The following is a 25,616-nucleotide window of genomic DNA, read 5'->3' on the forward strand; positions in this document are numbered from 1 at the left end:
ATTTGCGAATATCCTCTCCCATTCTGTGGGTTGCCTCTTTGTTTTGTTGACTGTTTCCTTTGCTGTGCAGAAGCTTTTTATCTTGATGAAGTCCCGTAAGTTCATTTTCACTTTATTCTGCTGTTTTTGATGAAATACTCTGAATGTATGTGTTAGATCCATATGGTCCAATGAATCATTCAAAGCCACTGTTTCCTTGCTGGTTATCTGTCTGGATGACCTATCCAATTTATGTAAGTTAGGTGTTAAAGTACCCTACTGTTATTGTATTATTATCTTTTACTTCCTTTATGTTCGTTATTGGCTGGTTTATGTATTTTGGTGTTTCCATGTTTGGTGCATAAATATTTACAATTTTTATAACTTCCTGTTGGACTGTTCCTTCAATGATTAAATACTGTCCTTGGTGGTCTGTTAGTCTTTGCTTTCAAATCTACTTTGTCTGATACAAGTATTGCTATCCTCCTTTCTTTTACCCTCCATTTGCATGATAAATACTTTTTTATATCTTCACTTTCAGTCTGCATGTGTCAAGGACTGAAACTAGTCCCTTGTATGCAGCATAGAGATGGATCTTGCCTTTCTTTTTTTTTTAGAAGATTTATTTATTTATTTATTTGACAGAGAGAGAGAGAGAACACAAGCAAGGGGAATAGGGGAGGGAGAAGCAGGCTTCCTGCTGAGCGTTGTGTGCCTTGATCCGAAGACCCTGGGATTACGACCCAAGCCGAAGGCTGGTGCCTAATGAGTGAGCCACCCAGGTGCCCTGGGTCTTGCTTTTTTATTCATCCCATCACCCTATGTCTTTTGATTAGAGTATTTGCTCCATTTACATTCATAGTACTATTGATTATTGAGGTATGTACTTATTGTTTTGTTACTTACTCTATGGTTTTTATATTTTGTCTCTGTCCCTTTTTTTCTCTTGGTCTCTTCTCTCATTGCTCTTTGGTGATATACTTGGATTCCTTTCTCATTTTTTGCATATCTGTTACTGATTATTGATTTGTGGTTACCATTAACTATATATAGACTATTTTATTCATATAGCAGAGTATATTAAGTTGATGGTCACTTAAGTTTGAACCCATTCTTTTCTCCTCTTCCCCCTACATTTTAGGTATATGGTGTCTCATTTTACATTCTTTTATTTTGTGAATCCTTGATTGATTTTTGTAGATCTACTTAATTTTACCACTTTTGTACTTCCTACTTTTCTTTTTCCTACTTATGGTCTTTCCTTTCTATACAAAGTGTCCCTTTCAGCATTTTCTATAGGGCTGGTTTAATGGTGATGGATTTCTTTGATTTTTGTTTGTCTGGGGAACTCTTTATCTCTCCTTCATTTCTGAATGAAAACTTGCTGGATAGAGTATATATAGTTTTTAAAAGATTTATTTATTTGAGAGAGGGAGAGAGTGAGCACACACATTGGAGATGGCAGAGGGAGAGAGAATCCCAAGCAGACTCTGTGCTGAGTGTGGAGCCAGAGGTGAGTCTTGATTTCACTACCCTGAGATCATGAACTGAGCCAAAACCAAGACTCAGACGCTCAACCAACTGTGCCACTCAGGCACCCATGGATAGAATAGTTTCGGCTGCAGATTTCTTTCCTTTAGCATTTGGAATATATCATGCCACTCTGTTCTGACCTACAGAGTTTCTCCTGAAAACTCAGTTGATACCCTTATGGAGTTTCCCTTGTACACAACTGTTTTTTTTTTTCTTTAATTGCTGCTTTTAAAATTCTCATTTACCACTTATTGCCATCTTAATTACTGTGTGTCTTGGCATGGACCTCTTTGGGTTGTTATTATTGGAGGCTCCGTGTGACTCCTAGATCAGGATTTCTTTTTCCTTCCCCAGATTAGAGAAGTTTTCAGCTATTATTTTTTGAAATACATCTTCTTCTCCCTTTTCTCTCTTCTTCTAGGATCTCTATAAAGCAAATGGTACTATGCTGGATGGTGTCGCTAAGTTCCCTAAGTCTATTTTCATTCGTTTCTTTCCCCCTCTCTCCTTTTAGGCTTGATTGCTTTCCATTTTCCATCCTCCAGGGCTGATCCATTCTTCCGCCTCCTCTCGTCTACTATTCCATCTTGTGTATTCTTAGTATCAGTTATTGAGTTCTTCATCTGTGATTCTTTTTTATGTTTCCTATCTTTTTGTTGAAGGTCTTACTGAGGTCCTCCACTCTTTTCTCAAGTCCAGTGAGTATCTTTATGATGATTACTTTAAATTCTCTATGAGACATATTACTTATCCCCATTTCATTTAGCTCTTTTGCTGTGATTTTGTACTATTCTTTCATTTGGGACCTATTCCTCTTTATTTTGTCTACTCTCTGTGTCTGTTTCTATGTTAGGAAGGTCAGCTACATCCTGCCAATCAGTGACATCATGCAACAGCTCTCTCTGCCTTTTGTGGGCAGGTTTTGTCCCTGTGTTGTTAGTGGGCTTGAGTTGAGTCTGATCAGGCATTTGCCAAAGATGCAGTAACACTGAACTGCAGGGAAGTCCCTCCCTGTATTGTCCCCTGAAGCTTTCATTGGTGGGTGGGGTCTGCAGTCAGACCATATGTCTGCCCCAGCCTGCTGGTGGGGCTGCAGTTGGACTGGTGTGTGTGGTTATCTTCCCCCTCAGGGCAGGAGCCGCCTTGGAGTGGTGCTGGTCCCTGTAAGGGCTGCTTGCACACTGCCAGGCTTGTGGCACCGATTTGGATGGGCTCTGGCCAAGGGTGCATTAGATGGTGCATTGGATGGGCTAGGTCTGCAAGAAAACACCAGTGCAGGGTATGCAGAGCCAGCAAGGTCCGTGTGGTTCCATGGGAGGGGTCTTGCAGCCACCTGTAAAAGCCCCTACTGAGGGGCGCCTGGGTGGCTCAGTGGGTTGGGCCGCTGCCTTCGGCTCGGGTCGTGATCTCAGGGTCCTGGGATCGAGTTCCGCATCGGGCTCTCTGCTCGGCGGCGAGCCTGCTTCCCTCTCTCTCTCTCTGCCTGCCTCTCTGTCTGCTTGTGATCTCTCTCTGTCAAGTAAATAAATAAAAAATCTTAAAAAAAAAAAAAAGCCCCTACTGAGCCTGGCCTTGTTGGAGACACGGAAACATGTGGTGTGCTATTACCAAACTAGATTGAGAGTGTTGGCACTATGCTGGTTCCCATAGGTATCTGTGTATCTTGGCTAGGAGGCAGGGGAGGGATATGGTGCCTGCCAGCTCTTTTATTCTTGGAGAAGTCTCCCGGTGATCCCTGCCCCTCCAGGACACGGTTCTGAGATTAGTAAATACTTCTTCCCATAAATCCCAGGCATTTTTCAAACTGTTGTTTCCATGCTGTATCTCAGTAGGGCTGTTGTGGTGTCTCTTTAAGGGTGGGGACTCCACCCTCCTGGTTTTCCCAGAGATGAGCCTGTTTTAAAGTTCCAGGCGTTAAGCCCTGCTAATTTTTAGGCCCCTCTGGTTTTCAAAGCCAAATGTTATGGGAATCCATCTTCCTTGTGAGGGTCCCCCATGCCTGGGGTGCCTGCTCCTCACTCCTCCGTGCCCAGTGCATACCTCCCCATGGATAGTCCCATGAGTCTGTTTAACTCCCCAACCCATCTCTACCTTTTCCACCCTCTTCAGTGTAGCCTGTTCCTCTACTGCCAGTCTTTGGGTCATTTTCTGGGTTATTTACACCAACGTGGCTGTTATTTAGTTGTATCCATGGGATGAGATGAGCTGAGGATCCTTCTGCTCTGCCATCTTTTCCAGAAGTCCCAAGATTTTTCTTATTTTTTTTGTGGTAGACCTGTATCACTATAAACTTGTCTCTTCATACTGTTTTTGCTAGGTCCCAAAGATTTTGGACTATTGTGTTTTCATTTTCATTTGTCTCCATATATTTTTTAATTTCCTTTTGATTTCTTTATTGACTCTGGTATTTTAGTAGCATGTTGTTTAGCCTCTCTATGTTTGTGGGTTTTTTTCCAGTTTTTTTTCTTACAATTGATTTCTAATTTCATACCATTTGGTTAGAAAAGATAATTAATATGATTTCAATCTTCCCAAACTTATTGACACTTGTTTTATGGCCCAATATATGTTCTGATCTGGATAATATTCCATGTTCACCTGAAAAGAATGTGTTTTCTGCTCTTTTTAGATGGAATGTTCTGTACATATCTTTTAGATCCATCTGGTCTAATGTGTTGTTCGAAGCCTCTCTTTCCTTGTTGGTTTTCTGTCTTTATGAAATATTCTTTGATATAGGTGAGCTGTTGAAGTCCTCTACTACTATTTTATTGCTATTCATTTCTCCCTTTATGTCTGTTAATATTTTCTTTATGTATCTAGGTACTCCTGTGTTGGGGTCCAGAGATGTTTACAATTTTTATCTACTCTTATGGGATCAATCTCTCTATCATTTTGTAGTGCCCTTCTTTTTCTCTTACTACAGGCTTTGTTTTAAAGTCTTTTTTGTCTGGCATAAGTATTGCTGTTGTTATTTCATTTTTTTTTCTTTGTTTCCATTTGAATTGGAAATGTTTTTCCATCCCTTCACATTCAGTTTGTATGTGTCTTTCGGTCCAAAGTTAGTCTTTTTTAGGATATATGTATGTGTATGTATGTATATATATATATATGTCTTTTTTTTTTTAACCCATTCAATCCACCAGAGTCTTGAGTGAAACATTTAGACCATTTACATTTAAGATAATTAGTAAGAAGTATGTACTTACTGTTAATTGTTATTTTTAATTTTTGTCTTGTTGTTTTTGTAGTTCCTCTCTGTTGCTTTATTCTACGCTTCTCTTACTTTCTGGTTTGACGGCTTTCTTTAGTATGTGCTTGGAGTCCTTTCTGTTTATTTTTTGTGTATCCATGATAGGTTATTATTTGGTTCATATATAATATCCTGTGTTTCTCAGTCTATATTAAATTGATGGTCACTTAAGTTCAAACATATTCTAAAAGTATTAATTTTTTTTCTCCCCTCTCTACATTTTATATACTCAAGATAATATTTTACATATTTCTATGTATTCCTCAACTAACTTTTGCAGATACAATGGATTTTACTGTGTTTGTGTTTTAACCTCCATACTGACTTTTTAAGTAATTAATCTACTACCTTTACTCTGTGTATTTTTACCTGTAACTTTTTTTCCTTTCATGATTTTCTTACCTCTAGTTATGGCATTTTCTTTCTCTCTTTTTTTTTAAAGGATAGTTTAATGGTCATGAACTTTGGCTTTTGCTTTGGAAATTCTTTCTTGCCTATTCTGAACGATAACATTGCTGGGTAGAGTATTCTTGGTAGCAGCTTTTTTTTTTCCTTTTAGCACTTTGAATATATCATGCCACTGCCTTCTGGCCCACAAAGTTTGTGTGGAAAAATCAGCAGAGAACTTTATGGGGTTTCCCTTGTACTGTTTTCTTTCCTCTTGTTGTTTTTAAAATTATCTCTTTATCACTACTTTTTGCTACTATAATTATGTGTCTTGGTGGGGGCCTTCTTAGATTCATCTTATTAAGTGTTCTCCCTGCTTCCTCTACTTAGATGTAGTTCCTTCTCTAGGGTTAGGAAATTTTCAGCTATTATTTCTTCAAATAAATTTTTTGCCTTTTTCATCCCGTCTTCTCCTTCTGGGATCCCTGTAATGCAAGTAGTAAGCTGTTTGTCACTTAGTTCCTTTGATCTATTCTCATTCTTCACTGTTAGTTTTCCTTTTGTTGTTTTGCTTGTTTGCTTTCTATTACCCTATCCTCCAGAATGCTGATCCATTCTTCTGTAGTCTCTAATCTGCTGCTGATTTCCTGCTAGTCTATTTTTTGTCATTGAATTCTTCATCCCTGACTGGTTCTTTTTTAATATATTCTCTTTGTTGAAGTTTTCACTGAATTCATCCAGTCTTTTTTCAAGAACAGTGAATATCTTTATGACCATTACTTTAAATTCTTTTTCAGGCATATTACTTATCTCTGTTTTATTTAGCTTTTTTCCCTTAATTGTGTTGTTCTTTCCTTTAGGACATATTTTTTGTTCCCTCATTGTCTCTGCTTGTTTCTTTGTAGAAGATTGGTGAGCTATATCTCCTAGTTTTTGAAAGTAGTGGTCTTGTGTAGAAGGCGTTTTGTGCCCTGTAGTGCAGTCCCCTCTGGTCACCAGAATCAGGCAGTCCAGGAGTGTCCCCTATGAGGGCTTTGTGTAGTGGCTGAGCCCCCATTTGCCTTCAGTCCAATCAGCTACAATGTTCCACCTTGCCTGCTATGGACAGAGTTTGGTTCCTGTACTGTTCAGAGGCTTCTCTGAGGCCACCACAGGCATATTGATGAATTGGGCCAGCAGTCAGACTAGGTGTCTGCAGTCTGCTTCTCTGTCGCACCTGCAGGCGCACCCAGCATGGCAAGATTTGATCCCTGGGCAGGTAACAAAAAGGATTGGCTGCGGGAACTGTGGGCTTACAGTTGTGTGGGGTTATCTCACTACCCCTCCAAGGCAGGAGTCACTTTGGAGTGGTACCAGTCCCTGCGAAGACCTGCTTTGGGGATCCACCTGCATGAGCAGGTGGGTTGGAGCAGTATTTTAGTATAGCAAGAAAGATGGGGAGTGCTAGCTAGCACTGGCTCCCACAAGTGTCCAGCTGTCTAGGCTGGAGAAGGAGTGGAGAAATGGCACCCGCTGCACTTTTGTTTCTGGAGAAATCTCCTGAAGATCCCTATTCCTCCAGGACATATTCTTGGATTAGTAAATAAATGTTTTTTACATATGCCCTCGGAACTTTTCAAACTGCAGATTCTTTGTTGTGTCTCAGGCCAACTATTACTGTATTTCCATCCTTATATCTTAATATTTGTCAGTTTCTCCCTTTCTCTGTTAGTATTTGTTTAATGTATTTAAGTGGTCCTATGTTGGTTGCATGGGTATTTATAGTTGTTTTCTCCTCTTATAAGATTGATCTCTTTATCATTATGTCATGCCCTTCTTTGTCTCTTGCTATACAGCCTTTGTTTTAAAATCTATTTTGTCTGATAAAAGAATTTTTATTCTGGCTTTTTTGTTACTTCCATTTATATGGAGTATCTTTATTTGATCCCTTCACTTTTGGTCTATATGTGTCTGTAGGTCTGAATTGAGTCTCTTGTAGGCATCATATCGATGGGTCTTGTTGTTCTTTCTATCCATTTATTCACCCTATGTCTTTTGCTTGGAGTGATTAGACCATTTACATTTAAAGCTATTATTGATTGGTATATACTTACTGCAATTTTGTTAATTGCTTACTCATTATTTTATATTTGTTCTCTGTTCCTTCCTCTTATTCTCTTCCTTTGTGGTGACTTTCTTCACTGTTATGCTTGGCTTTCCTTTTTCTTTCTTCATGTATGGTTACCATGTAGCTCATATATAATATTCTGAATATATAACAATCTGTGTTTAGTTGATGGTCACTTAAGTTCTCACACAGTCTGAAAGTACTATATTTTTACTCCCCCCCCTTTTTATATTTATGTTTCCATAATTTACATCTTTTTATTTTATGAGTCTCTTAACAAATTTTTTTTATGTAATTGATTTTACTACTTTTCTTTTAATCTTCATACTATTATTACATGTGATTGGTCTTCTAACTTTATTGTTTGCTTTTGATCATGAAATATTTCCTTTCATATTTTACTTCTACTTATGACATTTTCTCTTTTTTTCTTCTTTTCTTTTTTTTACTTGTGACCTTTTCTTTTCCACTTAAGGAAGTCCCTTTAGCATTTCTTTTAAGGCCAGTTTAATGGTGGAAAACTCCTTTAACTTTTGTTTGGAAAACTGTTTATTTCTCCTTTAATTCTGATTGATGACCTTACCAGATAGAGTATTTTAGGTTGTACGTATTTTTTTCTAATACTTTGAATATATCTTCCCACTCCCTTCTGGCCTGCAAATTTTCTGCTGAAGCCTTATGGGATTTCCTTTGAACATAAGTAGTTCCTTTTTTCCTGCTGCTTCTAAGATTCTCTGTCTTTATTTTTTTTTATTTTTTTAAATTAATTTATTTATTTTCAGTGTAACAGTACTCATTGTTTTTGCACCACACCCAGTGCTCCGTGCAATACGTGCCCTTTCTATTACCCTCCACCTGGTTCCCCAATCTCCCAACCCCTGCCCCTTCAAAACCCTCAGGTTGTTTTTCAGAGTCCATAGTCTCTCATGGTTCATCTCCCCTTCCAATTTCCCACAACTCCCTTCTCCTCTCCATCTCCCCATGTCCTCCATGTTCTTTGTTATGCTCCACAAATAAGTGAAACCATATGATACTTGACTCTCTGTGCTTGACTTATTTCACTCAGCATAATCTTTTCCAGTCCCATCCATGTTGCTACAAAAGTTGAGTATTCATCCTTTCTGATGGAGGCATAATACTCCATCGTGTGTATGTACCACATCTTCCTTATCCATTCGTCCGTTGAAGGGCATCTTGGTTCTTTCCACAGTTTGGCAACCGTGGCCATTGCTGCAATAAACATTGGGGTACAGATGGCTCTTCTTTTCACTACATATGTATCTTTGGGGTAAATACCCAGCAGTGCAATTGCAGGGTCCTAGGGAAGCTCTATTTTTAATTTCTTGAGGAATCTCCACACTGTTCTCCAAAGTGGCTGCACCAACTTGCATTCCCACCAACAGTGTAAGAGGGTTCCCCTTTCTCCACATCCTCTCCAATACACGTTGTTTCCTGTCTTGCTAATTTTGGCCATTCTAACTGGTGTAAGGTAATATCTCAATGTGGTTTTAATTTGAATCTCCCTGATGGCTAGTGATGATGAGCATTTTTTCATGTGTCTGATAGCCATTTGTATGTCCTCATTGGAGAAGTGTCTGTTCATATCTTCTGCCCATTTTTTGATATGATTATCTGTTTTGTGTGTGTTGAGTTTGAGGAGTTCTTTATAGATCCTGGATATCAACCTTTTGTCTGTACTGTCATTTGCAAATATCTTCTCCCATTCTGTGGGTTGCCTTTTTGTTTTGTTGACTGTTTCCTTTGCTGTGCAGAAGCTTTTGATCTTTATGAAGTCCCAAAAGTTCATTTTTGCTTTTGTTTCCTTGGCCTTTGAAGACATATCTTGAAAGAAGTTGCTGTGGCTGATATTGAAGAGGTTACTGCCTATGTTCTCCTCTAGGATTCTGATGGATTCCTGTCTCACGTTGAGGTTTTTCAATCAACAACAAATCAAACCAACTCCACATGCAAGAAGGGAAATAATCAAGATTAGAGCAGAGATCAATGAGGTAGACACCAGAGATACAGTAGAACGTATCAATGAAACTAGAAGCTGGGTAGATCGATAAACCATTGGCCACACTAATCCAAAAGAAAAGAGAGAAAGCCCAAATTAATAAAATTATGAATGAAAAGGGAGAGATCACAACTAACACCAAGGAAATAGAAACAATCATCAGAAATTATTACCAACAGTTATATGCCAATAAGCTAAGCAACCTAGATGAAATGGATGCATTCCTGGAAAACTATAAACTCCCAAAATTGAACCAGGAAGAAATCGACAACCTGAATAGACCAATATCTAGTAACGAGATTGAAGCAGTGATCAAAAACCTCCCCAAAAACAAGAGCCCAGGACCTGACGGATTCCCTGGGGAATTCTACCAAACTTTCAAAGAAGAAATAACACCAATTCTCCTGAAGCTGTTCCAAAAAATTGAAGCAGAAGGAAAACTTCCAGACTCTTTTTATGAAGCCAGCATTACCCTGATCCCCAAACCAGGCAAAGACCCCACCAAAAAGGAGAATTTCAGACCAATATCACTGATGAATATGGATGCTAAGATTCTCAACAATATCCTAGCAAACAGGATCCAGCAGCACATTAAAAAGATTATCCACTATGACCAGGTGGGATTCATCCCTGGGTTGCAAGGATGGTTCAACATTCGCAAATCAATCAACGTGATAGAACAAATCAATAAGAGAAGTGAGAAGAACCACATGGTCCTCTCAATTGATGCAGAAAAAGCATTTGACAAAATCCAGCATCTGTTCCTGATTAAATCGCTTCAAGGTATCGGGATAGAGGGAACATTCCTGAACTTCATAAAATCTATCTATGAAAGACCCACAACAAATATTATCCTCAATGTGAAAAAGCTTGCAGCCTTCCCGTTGAGATCAGGAACACGACAAGGATGCCCACTCTCTCCACTCTTGTTCAACATAGTATTAGAAGTCCTAGCAACGGCAATTAGACAACAAAGAGAAATAAAAGGTATCCATATTGGCAATGAAGATGTCTTTATTTTTTTATAAGATTTTATTTATTTATTTGACCCAGAGAGAGAGAGATCACAAGTAGACAGAGAGGCAGGCAGAGAGAGAGGGGGAAGCAGGCTCCCTGCTGACCAGAGAGCCTGATGTGGGGCTCAATCCCAGGACCCTGGGATCCTGATCTGAGCCGAAGGCAGGGGCTTAACCCACTGAGCCACCCAGGCATGCCCCCCACAGATTCTCTCTCTTTAATCTTTGATATTTTAATTATTTGCTTTGGTGTACCTCCTTGGCTTTATCCTGTTTGGGTCTTTGTGCTTCCTGGAACTAGATGTCTGTGTCCTTCCCCAGATTAGCGAAGTTTTCACCTGTTATTTCTTCAAATAAGTTTTCTGCCCCATTCACTCCTTTTTCTGGAATCCCTATAATGCTAATGTTAGTGTGCTTGATGTTGTCCCAGAAATCCTTTAACCTATCCTGATTTTATTTTCATTCTTTCTTTTTTTTAGCATCTTAATTTTATTTTTTTCACGTTCCAAGATTCATTGTTTATGCACCACACCCAGTGATCCAGGCAATATGTGCCCTCCTTAATACCCACCACCAGGCTCACCCATCCCTGACCTACCTACCCTCCATAACCCTCAGTTTGTTTCTCAGAGTCCACAGTCTGTCATCTTTCATCTCCCCCTCCAATTTCCTTCAATTCACTTTTCTTTCTTTCTCCTCATGTCCTCCATGTTGTTCCTTATGCTCCACAAGTAAGTGAAACCATATGATCATTGACTTTCTCTGCTTGACTTATTTCAATCAGTATAATCTCCTCCAGTCCCGTCCATGTGGATAAAATAGTTGGGTATTCATCCTTTCTGATGGCTGCATAATATTCCATTGTATATATGGACCACATCTTTATCCATTTGTCTGTTGAAGGGCATCTCGGCTCTTTCTACAGTTTGGCGAATGTGGCCATTGCTGCTATGAACATTGGGGTACAGATGGTCCTTCTTTTATTTGGGGTAAATACCCAGTAATGCAATCACAGAGTCATAGGGTAGCTCTATTTTTAATTTCTTAAGGAATCTCCACACTGTTTTCCAAAGAGGCTACACCAACTAGCATTCCCACCAACAGTGTAAGAGGGTTCCCTTTTCTCCACGTCCTCTTCAACACTTGTTTCCTGCCCTGTTGATTTTGGCCATTCGAACTGGTATAAGGTGGTATCTCAGTGTAGTTTTGATTTGAACTTCCCTGATGGCTAGTGGTGATGAACATTTTTTCATGTGTCTGTTAGCCATTTGTATGTATTTGGAGAAGTGTCTGTTCATGTCTTCTGCCCATTTTTTGATATGATTATCTGTCTTTTGGGTGTTGAGTTTGAGGAGTTCTTTATAGATCTTAGGTATCAACCCTTTGTAGTGTCATTAGCAAATATCTTCTCCCATTCTGTGGGTTGCCTCTTTGTTTTGTTGACTGTTTCCTCTGCTGTGCAGAAGCTTTTTATCTTGATGAAGTCCCAAAAGTTCATTTTCGCTTTTGTTTCCTTTGCCTTTGGAGACATGTCTTGAAAGAAGTTGCTGTGGCCGATGTTGAAGAGGTTACTGCCTATGTTCTCCACTAGGATTTTGATAGATTCCTGCCTTACGCTGAGGTCTTTTATCCATTTTAAGTTTATCTCTGTGTATGGTATAAGAGAATGGTCGAGTTTCATTCTTCTATACATAGTGTCCAATTTTCCCAGCACCATTCATTGAAGAGACTGTTATTTTCCCTCTGGATATTTTCTCCTGTTTTGTTGATTATTTGACCATAGAGTAGAGGACCCATATCTGGACTCTCTACTCTGTTCCATTCGTCTATGTGTCTGTTTTTGTGCCAGTACCATGCTGTTTTGGTGATCACAGCTTTGTAGTAAAGCTTGAAATCAAGCAACGTGATACCCCCAGCTTTTTCTTTTTCAAAATTTCCTTAGCAATTCAGGGTCTCTTCTGGTTCCATAGAATTTTAGGATTGTTTGTTGCAGCACTTTGAAGACTGCCAGTGGAATTTTGATTGGGATGGCATTGAAAGTATAGATTGCTCTGGGGAGTATAGACGTTTTAATAACGTTTATTATTCCAATCCATGAACATGGAATGCTTTTCTTCAATTTCTTTCATGAGTGTTCTGTAGTTCCTCAAGTACAGATCCTTTACCTCTTTGCTTAGGTTTATCCCAAGGTATCTTATGGTTCTTGGTGCTATAGTAAATGGTGTATTATATCATTTAGTAAATTACCATATAGTAAATTAGTAAATTACCATATAGTAAATCAATTCTCTAATTTCCCTTTTTATATTTTCATTGGTAGTGTATAAGAAAGCAACCGATTTCTGTGCATTGATTTAGTATCCTGCCACATCAGTGAATTGCTGTATGAGTTCTAGTAGTTTGGGTATGGAGTCTTTTGGGTTTTCTATAAAAAGTATCATGTCATCTGTGAGGAGAGAGAGTTTGACTTCTTTGCCAATTTGAGTACCTTTTATTGCTTATGTTGTCTAATTGCTTTTGCTGTTTCCATTCTTTTTTTTCTTTTTGCTGTTTCTTTTGCTTAGTTGCTTTCCATTTCTGTGTCTTCCTGATCACCAATCCATTCTTCTGCATCTACTAATCTCATGTTGCTTCTCTCTAGTGTATTTTTCATTTCAGTTATTGTATTCTTCAACTATGATTGGTTCTATTTTATATTTTCTACTTGTTGACAATCTCACTAAGTTCATCCACTCTTCTCTTCAGTCTGGCAAGCATCTTTATGATCACTACTTTGAACTCTTTATCCAATAGAATGCTTATCTCCTTTCATTTAGTCCTTTTTCTGAGGCTTTATCTTGTTCTTTCATTTGGAGTATATGCCTTTGTCTTCCCCTTTTGCTTGACTTTCTGTATTAACTTCTGTGAATTAGAACCTACTTCTCCTAAACTTGAAGGAATAGTTTTATATATGGTCACCACCCCCCACCCCCCCACCCCCCGTTATAGACTGTGTACCTGGTGACTTTGACTGGCCAGATAGAACTGTGGCTGGTGGGCATGATGCAGTTTGTGCTGAGGCTGTCCTGGTGGGATGGCTGGGAGAGGAGACAGTACCTTTCTGCATAGAAGGCATCTTGGTGGGAGAGCTGTAGCTGAAGTGGGTACAAGCCAGGGGTGGTCCCAGGGTACTCAGCATAGGGCACTCAGGCAGGGCAGCTGAAGTTGTGGTAGGTGTGGGCCAGGGTGTCCCAGGGTGCTACATGCAGGGAGTGCTCTGGCTGGGTAGCTAGAGCCAAGATGGGGCACATGTCAGGGTGTCCTGTGATTATTCCATGCAAGGAGTGCCCTGGTAAGTCATCTGGAGCCAACGCAGGTGCAGGCATGGCATGTTTCAGGGTGTTTTGCATCTCTGCTGTAGTGGGTGCTGTCCTGGTGTGTCTGTGGTGTGTGCTATACTGGGGCCACCACGGTGGGATGGCTGGAGCTCAAGCTGTTGAGGGGACCCTTTTGGGGGGGGTACAGCTGGGGCTGGTGTGGCTAGGAGCCCTGGGCTCAGTAAGGCAGTCAACTCAGCAGTCAACTCGGCCAGGGTTCCTGTACCCTGCTCCTATCCTCACGATCAAGGTGGGAGTGTGCGGATGTATACATTGGTGTGTGCCAGCCCCTCTGACCCTGGAGAGCATTCCTGCAGCTCCACTAGGGCTTCTTTATACTCTAGGTTTTTTTAATCCATGGCTTTTTTTCTGTCTGCTGGGAAGCTGGGATGGAATGGTGCCAACTAGGGTGCTGGATGGTACTCCCATCTGCACTAGCTGCACTCTCACCAACCTCTCCAACCCCAGAGAATGTTCCATGGGTTCCCTGGTGTTTGGAAGACACTCAGGGGCTAATTTCTTTAAATTCTAGTTGCCCTTTTAAACCATGGCTTTTTTTCCTGTGACCCAGGGCATATGAATTTGTTCCCACTCCCTCAGTATCATTCCTCCTCACTGTACTTTGCAGCCTTGAGGATGGGGTTCCCACGGTTACTGTTCTCCATCTTTCCTGCCATTCTTTATGTGACCCCTTTATTCTTTGCTGTTCTGAAGCTGTTCAGTCAGCTCTCAAAGTTCATGAAGAGGAACTCTTCTATATGTAGGTGTTGACTCAGTGCATCTTGTGGAGAGGAGTTCAGGGTCTCCCCATATTGCCATATTGGACCTTTATATCATGTCAAGTAAGCATTAATAATGCCATTATTAATGCCAGGTGTGTTATTCAAAAGCCATTTGTAAAACAGGTGAGAAATACAGTTTTTTATTAATTATCAAAAATGAACACATTTCTTTCTCTTTATAGAATGCTTTTAATAGAAACTACCATTTAATTGATTGTTGCTATATTTCAAGTCAGGATGCCACACAAAAGTTCCTCTACCTCTTTCTGGCTCTCTCTTTTATCTACCAAGATGATTATATCCACAAAAGACTTTTACCTTAACTGGAAATTTAGGTGAAACTTGGTTTACAGTGTAGGAAATGATGTCAAGATAATTCAGAACTAATTGTAATGAATGTGAGAGAAAAAAACAATAAGAATACAGCAATACAGATACAACAGAGGAAAAAATGGATTTTTTCCCAAACACTTTAATTATTTTATTGGTTTATTTTACTTATTATCCAAGAATAGTTGACATACCATGTTACATTAGTTTCAGGTAAACAGTATGGTGATTCCACAAGTCTGTACATTAGTGCTCATCATAGTAAGTACAGTCACCACTTCACATTATTTAATATTATTGACTGTATTGCCTGTGCTCTACTTTCCATTTCTGTGACTTATTTATTTTATAACTAGAAGTGTGAACTTATTTTTTTTAAGATCTTTTTAACTGTATTAAAACATAGTCATGGTGAAAATTTCTATTCACATTTATGGAATACATTTAACAGTATTACTGATAGTTATATTTATAGTGGTGAACATCATGTCTAGCTCTTAAATTATATAATATGACTTTGACTATGTGACTTGAAAAAACAGTTTAAAATATAGAAATGTTTTTATGAAGGGTCTTGAAATGTAAAAAAAAAAAAAAAAGGTCTAAGTATTACCATGGGCATTTCTTTTCTTTCTTTTTTTTTTTGGTAATTTGTTTTATTATGTTAATCTTAAGGAGGACATGTATTGCACAGAAGTTTGTACTTTTTTAAAAAACACTTTTTGGGTTTTTTTTTTTTAAGATTTTATTTATTTATTTGACAGGGAGAGAGACATCACAAGCACGGGGAGCAGCAGCAGGGGGAGAGGGAGAAGCAGGCTGCACAATGAACAAGGAGCCTGATGTAGGACTTGATCCCAGCACCCTGGGATCATGACCTGAGCCAAAAGCAGATGCTTAACTGTCTGAGCCACCCGGTGCCCCAGAAGTTTGACTTCTTAATTCTCTTCACCTATTTCCCCATCCCTGCACCTCCCTCCACTCTAGCAATGAGCAGTATGTTCTCTGATTTTATGAACCTCTTTTGTTTGTCTTTTACATTCCACATATAAGTGAAATCATACGGTATGTGTCCTTCTTTGCCTGACTTACTTGCAGTAGTACTCTTCTAGACTCATCCATGTTGTTACAAATGCCAATTGCATTCTTTTTTATGGCTGAGTAAAACTCCCTGGTATATGTATATACACCATATCTTTATTATCCATTCACCTATAGATGGATACTTAGGTTGAATCCATATCTTTGCTATTGTAAATAATGCTGTAATGAATATAGGGGTACATTTATCTTTTCAAATTAATGTTTTCATATTCTTTGGGTAAATACCTAGTAGTGGAATTATTGGATTTTATGGTATTTCTATTTTTAATTTTTGAGGAACTTCCATACTGTTTTCCACAGTGGTTGTACCAACTTACATTCCCACCAACAGTGTGCAAGTGTTCCCTTTTCTTTACATATTTACCAACATTTGTTGGCATTTTAGTATTAGCCATTCTGATAGGTGTGAGGTTATATCTTATTGTGGTTTTGATTTGCATTTCCCTGATGATTAGTGATATTGACCATCTTTTCATGTGTTTATTGGCCATCTGTAGGTCTTATTTGCAATATATCTATTCATGTCTTCTGCCCATTTTTTTTAACTGGAATATTGGAGGTTTCTTTGGTTTTGTTGTTTTTGTTGTTGTTTTGGTGTTGCATGAGTCCTTTATATATTTTAGATATTAACCCCCTATTAGATAAATCGTTTAGAAATATCTTCTCCCATTCAGTAAGTTGCCTTTTCATTCAGTAAGTTGATGGTTATGTTTTCTTTTAGTAGTTTTATGGTTTCACGTCTCACATTTTTGGCTCTTTAATCCATTTTGGGTTTATTTTTATTTATGGTTTAAAAAAGTCCAGGTGTCATTCTTTTGCATGTAGCTGCTCAGTTTTCCCAGCATCATTTTTTTGAGAAGACTGTCTTTTCCCATTGTGTATTCTTTCTTTGTTGTAGATTAACCATGTAAGTATGGGTTTATTCCTGGGCTCTTTATCCTGTTCCACTGATGTAGGTGTCTATATTTGTGCTAGTATCGTACTGTTTTCATTACCATGGCTTTGCTGTATATCTTGAAATCTGGAAGTGGGATACTTCCAGCTTTGTTTTTTCTCAAGACTGCTTTGGCTATTAGGGGTCCTTTGTGGTTCCAAACAAAATTTAAGATTACTTGTTCTATATCTGTGAAAAATACTGTTGGTATTTTGATAGGGATTGCATGAATTGGTAGGTTGCTTTGGGTAGTAGGGACGTTTTAATGATACTCATCCTTCCAGTATTCATGAGGATGGTATGCCTTTCCATTCATGTTGTCTTTAAGTTCTTTATCAATGTCTTGTAGGTTTAAGAGTATACATCTTTAACCTACTTGTTTAAATCAATTCCTAGGTACTTTATTCTTTTAGTGCAGTCGTCAATGGAATTGTTTTAATTTTGCTTTCTGCTAATTCATTAGTATAGAGAAAATGCAACAGGTTTCTATATATTAATTTTGTATCCTGCAGATTCACTGAGGTCGTAATTATAAGTCATAAGTTCTAATAGTTTTTTGGTGGAGTCTTTAGGGTTTATTATATAGAGTATTATGGCATCTGAAAATATTGAAAGTTTTACTTCCTCCTTACCAAGATGGATGCCTTTTATTCTTTTTTCTTTTCTGATCACTGCAGCGATGGCTTCATGACTTTTGTTGAATTAAAGTGGTAAAACTGCATATCCTCATCTTATTCCTGATCTTAAAGAAAAACTTGTCAGTTTTTCAATATTTAATGTGACGTTAGCTGTGGGTTTTTCATATGTGGCCTTTATTATGTTGAGGTATGTTCCCTCTAAATCTACTTTGTTGAGTTTTATCATGACCAGATGTTGAATTTGCTAAATATCTTCTCTGCATCTATTGAAATGATTGTATGGTTTTTATCCTTCCTCTTGGTAATGTATCATGTTGGTTGATTTGCAAATATTGAATCATCCTTGCATTCCTGGAATAAATCCAACTTGATTATGATGAATGATCCTTTTAATATGTTGTTGAACTCAGTTGGCTAATATTTTGTTGAGTATTTTTATATCTATATTCATCAGGAAATATTGGCCTATAGTTGTTGTTTTTTTCCTTATAGTGTCTTTTTGTGGTTTTGGTATCAGGATGATTCTGGACTCAGGTGAACTTGCTAGTTTTCCTTCCCTTTCTGTTTTTTCTAATAGTTTGAGAAAAATTCTTATTAATTCTTCTTTCAATGTGGTAGAATTCATCCATGAAGACTTCTGGTCCTGGACTTTTGCTCATGAGATTTTTTTTTTTTAACTGATTCAATTTTGTTACCAGTAACCAGTCTCTTCTGATTTCTCTGATTCAGTTTTGGAAGTTTTTTGGGTTTTTTTTGTTTGTTTGTTTGTTTTTCTTTTTTTAGGAATTTGTGGTTTCTTTTAAGTTATCCAACTCATTGGCATCTCATTTTTCTTCGTATTCTCTTAGTATACCTTCAAATTTCTGTGGTGTCCTATTATTTCTCCTCTTTCATTTCTAATTCTGGGTCTTCTCTCCTTGTTAATGAGTCTGGCTAATGGTTTATGAGTTTTATCTTTTCAAAGAACATGGTCAGTGTCACTGATCTTTTCTTTCTTCTTTTTTTTTTTTTTTTTTGGTCTCATTTCTATCTAATCTTTATATCCTTATAATGACAGCAAGCTTTGTCTGTTCTGTATACACAGAATATTTCATCCAAAAACAGCAGAATATACATTTTTCAAGCATACATGAAACATTTTCCAGGATAGACCACATTTTAGGCACAGAACAAGTCTCAACAAATGTAAGTCCCATCTGGTCTACTATGTCTGATATGTTGATCAATACGTTGTTTCTTTAATTGATTTTCTGTCTGAATGATTCACTGATGTAAAGAGGGTGTTCCCTACTATTATCATGTTTCTCCCTTTATGTCTGCTAATATTAGATTCATGTATTTACGTGCTCTTATATTAGTTGCATAGATGTTTACAATGTCCTATACTCTTGTGGAATTGATTTATGATTATGCAGTGCCCTTGGTTCTTGCTACAGTTTTTGTTTTAAAGTCTATTTTGTCGAGTGTTTTTTGCTGCCTGGTGTTTTTATTGCTTCCATTTGCATCCAGTGTCTTTTTCCATTCCTTCAGTTTCAGTCTGCTTGTGTCTTTAGGTGTGAAGTGAGTCTCTTGTAGGCAGCATGTAGATGGGTCTTGTTTTTTTAAACATTCAGTCACCCTCTGTCCTTTGACTGGAGCCTTTAAAGCATTTATATTTAAAGTAATTGTGATGGCAGAGGATTATTGCTATTTTGTTAATTATTTTCTGGTTATTTTTGCAGTTCTCCAAGTTCCTTTCTTCTCTTGCTCCCTTCCCCTGTGGCTTATGGGTTCCTGAGTGTTATTTTTGAATTGCTTTCTCTTTACATCTTACATGTAATAGATACATCTGTATCTATTACAGGTTTTTGATTTATGGTTATCATGGTATTCATGTAGAACATCCTATGTGTATAGCAATCTATATTAAGTTGATGGTCACTTAAGTTTGAACATATACTAAAAGCACTAAATTTTTACCCTTATTTTGCATATTTTTGAGTATTCTTGATTAGCTTTTGTAGATAACATTGAATTTACTGCTTTTACATTTTAGCTTCCATATTGGCTTTATTACTGACTAACCTATTACCTTTACTATTTATCTGTTTTTACCAGTGAAGAATCCCCTTTAACATTTTTTGTAAGTCTGGCTAGTGGTAATGAAATCCTTTTATTTTTGTTTGTCTGGGAAACTCTTTATCTCTCCTTCAGTTCTGAATGATGACCTTGTCAGGTATTCTTGGTTATAGGCTTTTTACCTTTCAGCACTTTGATGCATACCATCTTCTATTTGTGAAGTTTCTGCTGAAATATTAGCAAGCAGCCTAATGGGTTTTCCTTGTGTGTAACTATTTTTCTTCTCTTGCTGCATTAGAAATTCTCTTTCTCATTATTTTGTCATCATAATTATTATGTGTCTTGGTGTGAACATTCTTTGTTCATCTTGTTTGGGGTTATCTGTGATTTCTGGATTTGGATGTCTGTTTCCTCAGATTAGGGAGGTTTTCAGCTATTTTCATAAGTTTTCTACCCCCTTTTCCCTCTCTTCTCCTTCTGGGATCCCTGTGATGCTAATGTTATCATGCCTGATGTGGTCACAGAGGTCCCTTAACCTACTCTCATCTTTTATTCTTTTCTCTCTTTGCTGTTCAGCTTGGGTGCTTCCTATTCCCGTCTTCCAGATCACTGATCCATTCTTCTGCTGCCTCTAGTCTGCCATTTCCCTTTAATGTATTTTTCATTTCAGGTATTGACTTCTTCGTCTCTGACTGGTTCTTTTTAAATTTTTTGTCATTTTTGTTGAAGTTCTGAGTTCATCAGCTTTTTCTCAAGTACAGTGAATTTCTTTACAGCTATTACTTTGATCTCCTTTTCTGTGATTTTGTCTTATTCTTACATTTGGGATATATTCCTTTGTCTCCTCATTCTATTTACATCTTCTGGTCTTGGAAATTAGTGGTTTTGTGTAGAAGCAGTCCTGTGGTGTCCTGTACACAGCCCCCCAACCCGAGTCTTCAGAACTGGGTGCTCCAGGGATGTCCCCTGTGTGAGCTGCATGTACCCTCCTGTTTTTGATGAACTGTGATTGCTGTGGCTTTGCCACTGGTTGGAGCTGGCCCTCAGCACACTTGTTGTAGACACACAGGGCAGGGTTTGCTCTCCATGCTGTTGAGGGTCCTGTCTAGAGCAGCTGTGGGATCACTGGTGGGCAGGGCTGGCCCTCAGCATGACTGGATGCAGTTCACCACTGCAAAAGCTGTGGGCACCCCAAAGTACAGGGCCTGCACAGCCAGTGAAGAGGCCTAGCCCCAAGAACTGTGGGCATGCTGGTTTGTAGGGTTATCTCTGCCTCCTGTATCCAGAGCAGGAGTCGCACCAGACCTTACCAGTGTTGCCTGCTGGGTTTGGTGGGTCTGTAGGGGACACAGGGTCCTAGCAAGGTAGATGGAAAAGTATTAGAACTTGCTCCATAAGCATCTGGCTGTCTAGGCTGGGGAGAGCAAGAAAATGGCATCCACCACTTTTGTTCCTGGAGAAATCTCCTGTAGATCCCTGTCCTTTTGGCACATGTCCTAAAATTAATCACTAAATCCCTTCACATATACCCCAGGTGTTTTGCCACTGTGCTGTGCTGCCTTCTGGGCTGTCTTGGGCCTTATTATTTGGGTCCTGCCTCTTGAGGGCCTTCACTTCCTGTAGCCCTCCCTCTCTCCCAGAGATAAGCCCCACAGACCTCATATTTAAATATTATGGGGACTCATCTTTCCAGGGTGGATTCCTAGGGCCAGGGGTTCTGGTGTGGAATCTGATCCTCTCACTGTTCTGTGATTGTGATATCCCTCCCATGTGTGGTTGGTCATGTCAGGGGTCTGGTTCCCCACCATGTCTCCACCTCTTTCTGTTGTGACCTTCTCTCTACAACGAGCTGTGGGAGATCTCTGCCAGTCTTTGGGTTGTTTCCAGAGTTAGCTGCAATCCATGCCATTGTTGCTTCAGTGTGTCCACAGAATGAGATGAGCTTGGGATCTTCCTATTGCGCCTTCTTCCTACTCCGTAGTATCTCTTAACGTCAGTGCTTTCATTTGCAATTGCACATGACCCATTGCAAAACCAACCACCACCAGGACACAGTATGGTCCAAATCCAGCAGCTCCATTTCTGTCTTGTTCTAGCCAGTCTTTGATGCCTCTCATCTGTCCATTAATATCACTCACCCAACCTACAAATGGGAAAATTGGTATAAAAGTAATTGTAGAGTTAAGAAAACAAAAATGCAGAGGGAGTATGGTCACGTAGTAGAAGCTTTAGCTTTTATTTTTATCCTGTGAGGTTTGGGTTTTAGATAAATAATAATTGAATATGCATCTGGCTTGCTGAGTCACCCAAGGCAAATCACTTGCATCTCTTAGGGCTTATTAAATGAGGATTAACAAACTTACTAAAGTCATTGAAATTAACATAACTGAAGCAACTGGTAAATTTGGTTTCAAAGTTGATACACATTTAGACTCTCCTTAAAGAAAAGTATGCCCATATCCACACAGATTTCCAGATTCTGCTATTGTGTAGCCACTAAGGACTTGCATGATCTCTCAGCAAAAGAAGCAACCCAACAACAAGCAAAACAAGAAACAATATTTTAAAAGTCACGAAGATCAGATCTATATACTGTTCTAGAAGACTAGATAGAGGATGGTGGAGCTAGGTGCTCTGTGGCTCACGGTGGCTCAGGGAAGTAGAGAGATTATAGTTTTTCTAGAAGCTTTTTGGGTGGAAATTACTTTCTTTACACTTGGGATTAAAGTCCCCCTTTAATGCAATCATGTAAGGAAGGGCAGGCTTACAAACTCATAGCTCCAGATGAACAAGATCTGAGAGAAACAAGGCTAAAATGCAGATATAAATAAAGTAAGACCCACCTAACCGGCACAATTATCAGTTTAGAACTGAGGCCAGATTCCATTCCTAATGCCATGAGGATGTACCAGGCACAAAGGAGAGATATTTGCTGGCAAGAGGGGAAAAAAAAAAAAAAAAAAGATGAGGTCTTTCCTCACACCCTTAGCCCTTAATATGAATTGAGAAAAGTAAAAGCGAGCATTGTTTCAACTCTTAGAGTCCGTAAAAACTGCCAGTGCCCCAATCATCCCGTGGTGATCAGCCCTCCTACCTGGAGGATTGCATTATAGAAGCCTTCTTACAGACCTTATTATTTATTCAACTAAGTCTACTTTGGGTAGTATATATTAATAATTCAGGCCTACTTACTCTGAACTAAAACCACATGGGTTCTGGTGGGGATCATGAGTAATAAAAGGGAGCAAACAAAACGCTCTAGTATGTCTCTAGGAAGATTAAAGTGCTGAATTACTGGAAAATGTAACAGTAAATCATCAATTTGGATTATAAGGATTTGGCATTTGTGATAAATTGAACAGAAGCCAAGGAGATTATTTCTGAATAACATTAAAAGTAACTACTTCTTGGCAAGCTTGCATTGATGAGGGCAGCCCAACCCTGGGATGCTTTGCCAGGCCAGGCTGTGCAGTGTCCCCTTCTGCAGGTTTTGAATAAGCTCTGTTTTTGGGTTGGGGTAAGGATGCTTCCTCCTGGAGGGGGAAGAATCTATAAAAACAAAAATGGAAAGGTTTAATAGTTACTGAGGAAGGTCTTAATTAAATGGGACAGGGTTTACAAACATTATAATAACCCCAATTTTGGTATTAAATATGTAACACTCAGTGTATTTAGCAAAGTAGCTTATCAAATGGAGTTGGAAACCCATCATTTGTTTCAGACTTTCCTATTTTATGCCTAAAATCTAGAGACTGCTATGATTTCCTCCAGAAATGCTATTTTCAAAAATGGAGTAAGAAGGCATTGTCCTGAAAAAATACTTCAAGTTTATAAGTAAAACCAATTTATACATCAGGGCTAATATATCAAATGGAGGTGCAGAGACAGTATCTAGATTCCAAAGGTTGTCAAAAACATTCTCCCTATTCCCATAGCACTTAGCCTCTACCAAAACCATACTTATTAGAGAGCAAAAGTGAGAGAAAGATATTCAACTAGATTTTCATCTTACTCGGTGACAAAACAGTGAGAATCCTTGACTTTCATGTCTCAATGCACGCTGCTACCAGAGGAACTGGGGCTCGAACTGAAGAGGCAGCAGGAGATTCAAGGGGCTCATCCAAACAGGAATTTGATAGAAGCCCTTCCAAACTCTGAGCTAATATAAATCTACCATTTTTTAGACTCACTCTTTTTTTCTTTCCTCTAGAAAACCAATGACGATGCAATTGATTTTGATTATACCGTTCTACTCCATGAATTCTCGACACAGGTAAAACAGAACTGTATGTGACAAGGTGGGGGAGGGGCAGTAAAGTATTGTCCAGACTGAGAAGGCACCTAGAGACCAAAAAGCGAAGCGGGCAGCTCCACCACACAGTTTACACAGAGTCTGATTCAGGGTAACTTATTGCCAAGGGGGGTCAGCAGGAAGGGATCAAGACACCGTGCAGCTCTTCTCTGCAAAGTCCAGATAGTTCCACAGATTTGCTAGAACAAGGGGATGTGCCAGGGCCATCACGGTGAGTTCAGGGGTCTGATATTTTAATGGACCTCGTCGCACCATCTGTGCGGGGTTGAGGGAGGTTTCTCTACTAGTGATCCAAACAAGCCTTCCTGCATTCGTGTCAGGGCACACATTACCTCCGAGGGGCCAGGAACATGTTTCCAAGGGAGGTCAGTGCATGGACATTGAACAAGATAGAGGGCCAGAGGCGGAGTCACTATGGCCAGCTCTCCTGCAATACACAATGGCATTCACCAGAAACTTCTGCAGCTCATAATATTTTAGAACTCTTATTTTCTAGGAAATCATTCCCTGTCGTATTCACTTGGTCTGGTACCCTGGTAAACCACTTAAAGTGAAATACCACTGTCAAGAGCTACAGATGCCAGAAGAAGCCTCTGGAACTGAAGAAGGTTCAGCCGTGGCACCAACAGAGCTTAATAATTTCTGAAAAGAAAAGAGGATCTGCTTATACCAAATTCTAAAGTGAGGATATTTAAATAGCCTAAATAATTACTCTGGTAAAATAGGTAGGGTAGTCTAATATTTGAGAAAGCCTGAAAATACAATACTCAAAAATTAAAAATTATTGAAAAGATGCTGGGGTTTTGTTGTTCGATTAGTTTGGTTTATTTAATTCTGGGAACATAGACATACACTGAACTCTGCTTAGTGCTTAACAGTTTCCTCCATGGGTTTCTCAGGGTTTTAGCCCTAAAATGTAAAAAATACTCAGTATATGCTATAATTAGATCAATAAGTGCTTAGCAAAACAGAACAAAACATTGATGGTCTCACCTCTGTATTTCTCATTACTTTGAACGAAGTATAGCCAACTATTTTCTAATGCTGACTTCCTTCTACCTAGGATGTAAAAAAGATAATATATCTCAATGAAAGCAAATTATGGGGAAAATGTTATCAATTTAGAAGAAACTTTACTATTTTTTATCACTTCAAGCAAGTATTCTTTTTTGATATCTACTTTTAAATAAATGTTTACATTTCTATATAAAATGTGTTCATTATGTGGAGATTTATAAACATATGCAAAATTTGTGCTAAACTGAATTAACTATTAAATTGCTTCATTCAAGTATTATAAATAAAAGTGTTTCACAGATAAAGCCAAGTGTCTGCAAATGGAATTGTGATGTAACTGAAATTCTATCAAATATGTACAATTTTCATTTCTAACAATTTGTACCCAGTGTTGGCCTAAATTAATTTATAAAAGTAAACACACTATGTACCATAATCAAATTCAGTAGAGTATCTCTATCTCCCTAAGGCAGGAAGAAAGGATCCAGGAAACATGGCCATATCATTTGTAGGGGAGGAATTCAAATTTTCTTCTACCTGTCAAGATTCTTCTGTCTGGCCTAAGATTTTAATTGATATGAGATTTACAGGAATAAAAAACAGAGAGGCCCAGTAATGCAGTTGAGACCTAAAGAAATGACCAAGGCAGGAAGTTTTTAGAATTTATAAACAGTATAAATCTATAAGGAACTGGCAGGACAAAGAAAACTTTGGGAGCCTCAATTAGTAAGGAATGCTAAACAGAACCTGGACTAAGGTAGTAAATTAATAACAAGTAACCAGGGTTGTAGACTTT

The 25,616-nt window shown here is 38.6% G+C and overlaps 1 protein-coding gene across 1 annotated transcript in view; it reads left to right on the forward strand.

Annotated features, from left to right (window-relative positions):
* Nucleotides 1-25,125, forward strand: part of RARRES1 (retinoic acid receptor responder 1) — a 58,122-nt gene extending 32,997 nt beyond the window's left edge. The window contains exons 5-6 of the mRNA XM_046001446.1: nucleotides 23,702-23,764; nucleotides 24,300-25,125. Coding sequence (XP_045857402.1) covers nucleotides 23,702-23,764; nucleotides 24,300-24,449 — 213 coding nt within the window. The 3' untranslated portion in view covers nucleotides 24,450-25,125. The remainder of the gene's footprint in view (nucleotides 1-23,701; nucleotides 23,765-24,299) is intronic.
* The last annotated feature ends 491 nt before the right edge of the window (nucleotides 25,126-25,616 follow it).

Source organism: Meles meles, chromosome 4 (genome assembly GCF_922984935.1).
Source record: "Meles meles chromosome 4, mMelMel3.1 paternal haplotype, whole genome shotgun sequence".
Taxonomy (NCBI): domain Eukaryota; kingdom Metazoa; phylum Chordata; class Mammalia; order Carnivora; family Mustelidae; genus Meles; species Meles meles.